We start from the raw sequence: 9,464 nt of genomic DNA on the forward strand, positions 1-9,464 counted from the left end.
TGAGAGACACAGTGAGGGGGCCAGAGTGATAGTGCAGTGTTTAAGATGATTGCCTTGCATGCAGCATCCCATATGGTCCTCCAAGTACTGCTTGGAGTAGTTCCTGAGTGAAGAGCCAAGAGGAACCTATGAGCACTCCTAAGCGTGGCCCCCAACCAAGCAAACAAACCATAAAACAGAACAAAAGAAACATTGACACACATCTGTGTCACCCACAGTTAGACTGAGAAATGTTCCATCTAACCACTATCATCCAGGCTAAGGTAATGTTTCCACTACTTTTTTCATAGACTAGAAGACACAAGAGTCACTTTGCTCAAGAGAGCGACTCAACCCTGGAGGTCTTTTCACACTAATGCACCCACCCCTGTATTTGCATGCTGTCCCTGGGGGAGGATCTATATTGGACAGTCTCACATAAGAGTCAGCTCTGTCTTGCTTTCAGCTATCAGGTCTTCTCAGATCAACTCTCAAAATGAGGTTCCCTGCTCAGTTTCTGGGTCTGCTGATGTTGTGCATCCCAGGGAAGGGGAGCATGGAGAAGATATAATATGGGTGCAGGAGGGGGTGTTTGGGGGACCCACTTGTCTCCTTGTGTTTTCTGTCTCTGTGTCAGACTTTGTGAGAGAGAAGCATCAGGAAAGTGGAGATGACCCAGGGAAGGTGTAGAGGCCTGTTTCCCCATCCCTAAGGTCTCTTTACTGGGATGACATCCTTCTGTTTTAGGAGTATAAATCATTCAAGTCATGACTTCCCCTGAAAACAATATTTTACCAAAAATAAATTGCAGAATTGTAAAGTAAAGTAAAGTAAAGGCCCTCCCGTTGATCATCGATTTGCTCGAGCGGGCCCAGTAACGTCTCCATTGGAGACTTTTGTTGTTACTGTGTCTGGCATATCGAATACTCTCAGTAGCTTGCCGGGCTCTCCGAGAGGGGCGGAGGAATCGAACTCGGGTCGGCCATGTTGGCTGCGTGCAAGGCAGACGCCCTACCCGCTATAAAATTGACCTGATGTTTGAATGTAACCTGACACTTTTAAAAATCAAATTTTCAGGATCCAGAAGTGATGTTGTGATGACCCAGAGTCCACTCTCCCTGTCCATCATCAAGGGAGAGACGGTCTCCATCTCATGCAAGTCTAGCCAGACCCTCCTACATAATAATGGAAACACCTCTCTGAGCTGGTACCATCAGAAGCCAGGACAACCTCCAAGGCTACTGTTCTATAAAGTTTCTAACCAACAGCCTGGGGTCCCAGACAGGTTCAGTAGCAGTGGGTCAGGGACAGACTTCACTCTTCAGATTAGCAGGCTGGAGCCTGAGGATGTTGGTGTTTACTACTGCAATCAAGTTTCATCGTTACCCCACACAATGATACAGCCCCGAACATAAACTTCCCTGTCCGGCCTGCCCCAGATGGCCAACCTTGTTCCTTGCTAGTGAGCAGCAGCAGAGTCTCTGAGTCAGTGACAGGAAGGCACGGAGGGTCTCAGGGGAGGAGGCTGCAGCTGTGGATCTGGACCCTGAGGGCCCCTACTGTACTGCAGACACCCCACATTAGGGCCTGGCCTGGCAGAGCATCAGGTCTGCAGGGGGCTGTGAGCTGTGAATGACTAGTTGTAGTGAACTGACAGCTGATGAGCAACCCCACTTCACCCTCTCAGTTTTGCCCACAATTGTAAGGGATATATTTCTACCTAAGTATCAGATTGTTGACAGAAGTTTTTCAAGATTTTTGAGACATAATGGAATTTACTGTCAAATCTACATTTTTATTTAAAAGTGATTCATATGGGTCAAAGGGAGTACAACAGGTGAGGTGCTTGCCTTGTATGTAGTCAACACAATTACATCCCTGGAAGATCATATTTTTTCTGACAGGATTGATCTCTAAACCTGGAAAAAATCCTGAGCCTGCCAGGTGTAACCTCAAACTAACAAATGAAAAAAGTAACAAAAAAACTACTAACAAACCAAAATTATGTATCTTCACATCTCCCCCATTCCAGGACTCCCTTCCCAGTCCCTCTCAACTCCTCACCTGCACTTCCAGGTTTCTCCTCCACATCTTCAATGGAGACTCCAGTATGTCAGCTCATAGGCCTCAGTTCATCCTACTCACACTTGGGCCCTGGTGCCTTTAGAGCTGGGCCCTGTTTTTTCTCATTCCTGCCTATGGTCACGCCTAGTTCTCACACATTTCCTTGGATTCCTGTGCAAGACCCTCTCGGTGAGTAGAGTCATGGGAAACAGAATGTAGAATAAGAGTTTCTCTGACACTTGCCCACTGTGGCAGACACATTCCTCCAAAGTCAAATCCTTGTAGCAGGAAAGGCAATGGGGCAGCCAGGGAACCTTCTTCTCTGAGATCTCATGGGAAACTGGCAATGGATTGAGGGTGGTTTTGTCCCCAGGCGACCCTGAACCCTCTGTGCTGCTCCTGAAAATTCACCTGGTTGACACTGTCTCTAAAACAGCTCTAGAGAGACCCATATCCTCTAGATCCTGCCCAATACCTGCTGAGTTCCAGGGTTCCAGAACCCCCATGTCACTCTGAGCCTAGAGCTGTCCAGCTCCCCACTGGCTCACAGAGGCCTCTGTGTGGGGACCTGCACTTCATGATGCTGGTCTGTGTGTTGGAGGGGTCAGAGGGATGAGGACATGCTGGTTTATCACATTCAAACAAATGTTTAAAATATAAACCCACACATTATAAGAACTGTTATTTTCATTTCTAGGTATATAGAAATCAGCAGCCTAACCCCCTTCTTACTTCCAGAGAGACATCCAATTAATGTTCAGTAAATGTCTAGGAACAAAGTCATTCATCCTCAAGAGCAAAGGCAACACCCCTTGCCCTGTTGGCACAGGCAGCAATCTTACTGCAAAGATGAGAACATGGGACAATGTTTACATTTGCTTCATTGTGTTTTCCTTCATTTCTGTAATGCAGTGAAAACATTGCAGATCCCAACAAATCCTAAGGATTCTTTTTATGCCCTCCATATCAAGGGATTTTGTCCATGTACTGAAAGAAACATTTATCAGGGCAGTTTATAACACTCACCTTGTGGTTGTTCCACTTGGTCACTTGTAGTTCTCTTTTAACTACAGGGACCTTTCTAATGATGCGATGATTGTGGTCTAGGGCAGCAGGTGCTCAAAGGCTCACATATGCAGCATGGCCAAGAGAGAGCCTCCCACACAGGCAATAGACTCTTAGTCATATGACAAATTTTTATAAGGAAAGACAGTGGTTAAATAAATTCTAGGTAGAATGCCTCATGCACCAGTTGGGTGACATGAATATGGGGGAGACCCTGTGATTAACAGTTGGCAGCCTGGTTGTCCTGGTTTGCTTTTTGCTTCCTAAAAAAACATAAATATCTGAGAAATAATCTACAACAAGGTTGTATAGTGTATAGCATAAGAAATTTCTGCAGTTAAGTCGTGGCTTCATAGTCTTAAATTATACTAAACTCAAATGAGTTGCACTAGCTGCATTTTAAATATCTTCAGTATAATCATCTGTAGAGTCAGTCACACATTGAAAAAGCATGATCACAATCTCCTGATCAAAATCACTCAGGACCAGTGATGTAGAAGACAATGTATGAGACCCTGGGGTTGAATCCTAAAACACCAAGAATGCATTATGGGTCATCATTGGTTGATATGTCCCCCTAGTTGTCTCATGGTGTCATAGGAAAAATAGCTTGGTTTAGAGCTCATGGCTCTAAGGTCTCCTTAGTGGTGCAGTCACTGTGATACTCAGAGCTTGTCTCAGTTATCCTGGAAGGAGGAATGAGGCTGCATTAGCAACTTCAGAGAGGACCCAAGAGCCCTCTGTTTTCTTCCATCCCACCCCCATGTATGCCATTATCCTTACAGGCTCCTCCTCATCTGTGAAATTCTCCAGCATTTTCAAAAATAACATCTCTGACATATCATGAGATTCACAGTCCCTAGTACTTTCCCATTTTGATTGACATCTCTTGTAAGTCCAGTCATATGCCATTTCTCCTCATCTAGTTGACAGTTTCTTAGTAATATAACCACTTTGTTTTTTCACACAGTCTAGTGTGAAATTGTCACCTTATCACAAATCTAAATGTCTGGATAAGTTCCTGCGCAAAATTGTTAGGTCTGAGAATATATTATCAGGCACACAAAAATGCAACCAAAGGCAGCACTCAGAGAAGGCTAGAATAAAAAAGTTGAGAATATTTAGGGGCTAGAGAGAAGCTCGGGCAAAAAATAGCAAGAAAGTACCCAGAATCAGAGGGGAGAAGGCAGCTGGAACATAAGGGATCACTAAGAAAAAGATGGTTGGAAGAATCGGTCAAGATGGGAGATGTGTGCTGAAAGTAGATAATGGACCAAACATGACAACCTCTCCGTGTTGTATTGCAAACCATAATGGCCAAAAGAAGAGAGAGAGTATTGGCAATATTGTCTGCCATGGAGGCAGTGGGAGGGTGGGAAAGGGGGGGCTATAATGGGGATATTGGTGGTGGGGATTGTGCACTCGTGGAGGGATGGGTATTTGATCATTGTGTGATTGTAATTCAAATACGAAAGCTTGTAACTATCTCACAGTGATTCAGTAAAAAAAGAAAGGACGTACTCAGACTTTGTACTTTCTGGTGCGTGCTGACTGTCTCAGTGAGACACCCCAGCCTCTGCTCTTCATATACCCACTTAATGTGTATGTGCTCACCAACTGTCCTTAATGTCTCTGTCAACTTAAATACTGTCATGCTTATTGGGTTCCAGTTTTGAGGGAGCGACACCATATTGAATAAGTGGCTTCCTGTGAGCTCACTGGGCCTGCCTCCCCCACCCTAAAGCTTGAACAGTTCTTGACTGTGTGTTTGTCTCATTGTGTGTCTGTTGGTCTCGTTCTCTGTGAATGACCCCTGAAGAATGGAGGTTGCAGGAGCCAAACGAGTTACTTCAGCGAGGCCCATTTTCATGTAGTCTGGCTTGGTGATGGGCTTTACAGTCTGTTCCACAAAGACTTGGAGAAAGTCTCTGATTCCCCAGGATGATAGAGATCACCAGAGCCTGAAACCTATTAAGTTGCTGTGTCACATGTTGGCCACTAGACGGCAGACTGACCCCAGAAGTGACAAGAGAGTCCCTGTATCTTAGAAACACTGAGAGTCACAGGCCTGTTGTCAGCAGGGACAGGGGCTCTGTAAGTGTGGTGGGAAAGTATGAAGCCTTTAGAGTCTGAGTTGGAACGAGATTTTCACCCTTTACTGGTGTGGGGATATAAATCCTTTCGTCTTAGATGGTGGAAAATGTACACCGAAGGACGGCTGTTGGACATTGTATGACTGAAGCCCAATCATGGACAACTTTGTAACTGTGTATCTCACTGTAATTAAAAAAAAATAGCTAACCTGTGATGTGTTTGTGCTATGGACTGCTTTTATCCATATTTACTATTCATATTTGAAGATAGCTCTGTCAAATCACTTAAGGTAAAATGAGGGAGATCACATGATGGGGAATAGATGGGAATATAGGGACATCAGGGAACCCCTTCTTTCCATCAGACACACACCCAAGAGAGACCAGCTGGACAAGAGGAGAGAGGGACTCCTGTTGACAGGAGGAAGTTCTCTCTGGAAGTGACCCTGAGGAACCTTGACTCTCCAACTTCATTCTCCAACATCCTAGGATGTGAGAATCCCACTGTGGGTTGTGATATCCCAGCCTTGTGTTCCTGTGGAGGAGTCTGAGCTGACGCTCTACACCCCAGCCTCCACTGAGTGGGGTCTGTCTCAGAGACTCATCGTGGGAGTGTGTGTGAGGGGGACGAGGAGGGTGTGGGGGCTTCGTTAGTCTCTTCATCCTCATCCCATGATGTTTTGAATGCTGAGGAAAAGAGCCTCAGATTCATCCTTGGCTTATTGGCTAAAAGTCCTGGATGGCTTGGATCTGAAGCTATTGGCTGTTTTGCTTCTCTGATTAATAAATGCATCAGACAGAGTGAACAACTTTCCATGTATTAATGTATGGTTTGTCTTGTTTACTTGTCCAAGAGATATCAGTGTGTGCCCCTCCTGCAGTCTCCCTGACTACTCCCAGGAAAGGGTACCTGTCACCTTCAGGGCTACACAGAGTGTGGGAAACATTTCACCATGAGATCAGCCCAAACCAGTGAGGAGAGAAAGTACAGGGTTTGTGGTTTGTGACTCAATCCACCAAGGTGATTCCTGGCACCAGAGTTTCCCCCAAGTGTCTATTGTCTATGGGGCATTCTAAGTACCACCAGGCTGACCTTTGTAGATACAGGCATGGGGGGGAGTGTTCCCTGGTTGTTCCGAACATCAAAAGCTGCCAAAATATGCAAATCCTCATCGTTTACACTGAAATGATTCCTCAACTGGCCAAGAATTGTCTACAAGGAAAAATACACTCCCCCAACACTAAGCAGCAGTTATTGCACCATATCCATGCTCACAAAAAAATTAAATGATTAAAAAAATCGTAATATGATCCCTGGCTGTTATTTGTTTATATTCCATCCTGGTGCTCTTTTGGATTTCAGACAGTGATTGCAAGGCTTCTGTGAATAGCCTTGTGATCCAGCAACATGACAGGGGGACAGCTCTGAAATCTCATTCTCTCTTCTCCTCCTTGTCCCTTCTGTTGCCTCCACACAAGCCCCACAGCATCTCCTTTTCCACCATGACAGAGCCTGAAGTGTGTGGATTCTCTCATCTCCTGTTCTGAAATCACAGACGCAGTTCATCCTGCGTCATACAGACTGTGGTGCCTGCAGGGTTGGGGACCAGGTTTCTCTTACCTCCTGCCCTTTGCTGACCTGAGTTGTGACCTGTCACCAGGAATCCCTGTGCAGAGTCCTTGTTGGTAAGTTTGTTGCACTGACCAGTAACTAAGTAGGTATTGGTTTGAAGCTCTCTCAGGAGGGCAGATGAGGCCCATTGGGAGCAGGATCCTCTGTGTGAAGAGCAGTGGCTGCAGGGTGGGGAGACTCTTACATCCAGTCTGTTATTGACCCAAGCTTTTGGTAAATGTGGTGCAGGGAGCAGTAAGTAGGGATTGGTTTGAAGCTCCTTCAAGAGGGAAGATGAGGCCCACTGGGGGCAGAAGGCAGCAGGGTAAGGAGATCATTCCAGCTCAGTCAGGTATGAGGCAGCAAATGGTCCTGGAGGGTCCTGTCCTGGGCCTTGCAGAAGGGGAGTCCCGGGAGCTGCTTCTGTCTGATAGAAGAACTTGGGGAGGCCCCAGTCACAGGCTGATCACTGGAGAGGAAACCATCTCCTCTATACTCCATGAGTACTGCAGGGCTCCCCTGGAATCTGCCACTTCCTGAGAAACATTTCAAACCCTCTCCAAGGTACTATGTACTTCGGCATGTGTATGTCCTGCTGGGCTAGTGGTTCATGGGGGTCTGGTTTGGTCTGTCTGGTTTGTTAGGTGCTGAATTCAATGGTGGGGAAACATAGGACTGTGCAGGAGAGAGCTGGATTTGCAGTTCCAGGGACAGCCTCCAGGATGAAAGAACAGTGATGTTGATTGAGTGGTGAGATGGCACCCTTAGGAACCCAGATGCTGACTCCCCCAGCATGGATCTCTGCCCCAGCCAAAGTGATACTTCTTGTGTGAGTTCTATCTTCACCCCACATAGACTGCCTCACCCAAGGTGGCACCCTGCATCCCATAGATGTGTTTGTCTATTGTCTGTGAATCCCATATAATGTGAAGAGGTGCCATTGCTGTTCCTCAGTCTTCTCAAGACAATAAGTCTTTCATCTGGTGTTGAGAGTTGCTGTGTCTTTGGAGCAACAGGAAGTTTCCGAGCAAGGGATGCACCTGTGATGAGACAGAGCATATTCAAGGAGGAGTTGGTGAAGATGGACTCTCTCAGCCACCCCATTTGAACACATTCTCAGCTGGCCAGCTCAAAGGAAGGGCATAAAAGATAGGAAGAAACTTCAAGGAGTTCAAGAAATTATCAGTTCTGTGTCAAGAAATAGGGAATAAGTTTTTCAAGATGAGAAAGGAAAATTTTTGTTATATATTGATGTGGAAATAATGGATAGTTTTCTCAGGTGAAGGATGGAGAGATAAGCAAGAAAATGGCTTGGACTTTCAGATGTTCTCTATCTTGGCACTCATTTATGACTCAAGACCCCTAATGCCTATACAATCCTTTCCACTCATTGAATTCCTGTCTGCTAATAATAACAAATTGTCACGTAAAATAATACAGCGCTTGGTGAGGGAGACTGACCCATCAAGATGCATGAGCTGGGATCCACATGTGAGCACAGGACCAGCATGGCCCAGAGCACCTGCAGATAAAGGCCTGAGAGTTCCAACACTGCAGCATCACAATAGCCTAGTGTTCTTGGTCCCCGGCATTGAACTGCTCAATCCAATCTGGCACCTGAGATAAAAAAAACTATATGTATAGTGGACATCATTATCATGAATGTCTACATGATATTCAGAGTGACCGTCAGGTTCTCTGAGCACTGACAGAGAGTTCCCCAACATCAAAAAGAGAAACATAAAATTTTAATTCTTTACAAAGTGCAGTAAAATAGAATGCAATTCCAAAGCAAAGAGAAAACTTCCTTGCTTCAATTATATCCAGAGATGAGAAATCAAAGGAATTTGTACAATTCCTGAGGAAGTCTACAATGGTTTGGTCTGACAGAGCCTGTCTCTGTGGAAGAGAAAGAAACTAATACAGAGGACCAGGGACCCGCCCTTCTGTGTCCACACTGAAGACCCCTTGGTCCCGGAGAGGAGCATGTTCTCTGTGGGCAAAGTTAAGCTTCCCCACAGGGACCTGCAACCCTGACTTCCCTGCAGCTGGGCTGGTCCCCACATTCACCCTTCCCCCTTTGCCTGCTCAGCCTTCCCAACTCCCTCTCATTTGCGAGTCCTCAGAGCTCATGCTTGGACACTCAATAGTAGTCTGTGTCACCCTGCAGGGTCAGTGTCTGTCACTCCCAGAGTAGACATGAGGGCCCCTGTGCAACTCCTCAGCTTCCTGCTGCTCTGGCTGCCAGGTAAGGAGGGACATGAGGGTTTTCATGAATTTGGACTGTATGGCTCTTCAGAGAAATTGTCTAGCTTGTGATTCATGATAATGATGTCCACTTATATATATATATATATTTTATCTCAGGTGCCAGGTGTGATAACCAGATGAGCCAGCCTCCATCTGTGTCTGCATCTCTGGGAGACAAAATCACTAGCACCTGCAAGGTCAGTCAGAGCATTTATGGAGGTTTAGCCTGGTATCAGCAGAAACCAGGGAAAGCTCCCAGGCTCCTCATCTATGGTGCAATCAGTTTAGGACCAGATGTCCCTTCCCGGTTCAGTAGCAGTGGATCTGAGACAGATTTCACTCTCACCATCAGCAGTCTGGAGCCTGAGAATGCTGCCGCTTATTACTGTCAACAAAGTTGA

At 46.0% G+C, this 9,464-nt stretch overlaps 1 gene segment (V, D, J or C); it reads left to right on the top strand.

Moving 5' to 3' along the window:
• Positions 1-9,012: 9,012 nt before the first annotated feature.
• Positions 9,013-9,464, top strand: LOC130036510 (immunoglobulin kappa variable 1-12-like). The segment is given in 2 exon segments: positions 9,013-9,061; positions 9,181-9,464. Coding segments are annotated over 2 exon segments (333 nt in total).

Source organism: Sorex fumeus, unplaced genomic scaffold (genome assembly GCF_029834395.1).
Source record: "Sorex fumeus unplaced genomic scaffold, SorFum_2.1 ptg000006l, whole genome shotgun sequence".
Lineage (NCBI taxonomy): Eukaryota > Metazoa > Chordata > Mammalia > Eulipotyphla > Soricidae > Sorex > Sorex fumeus.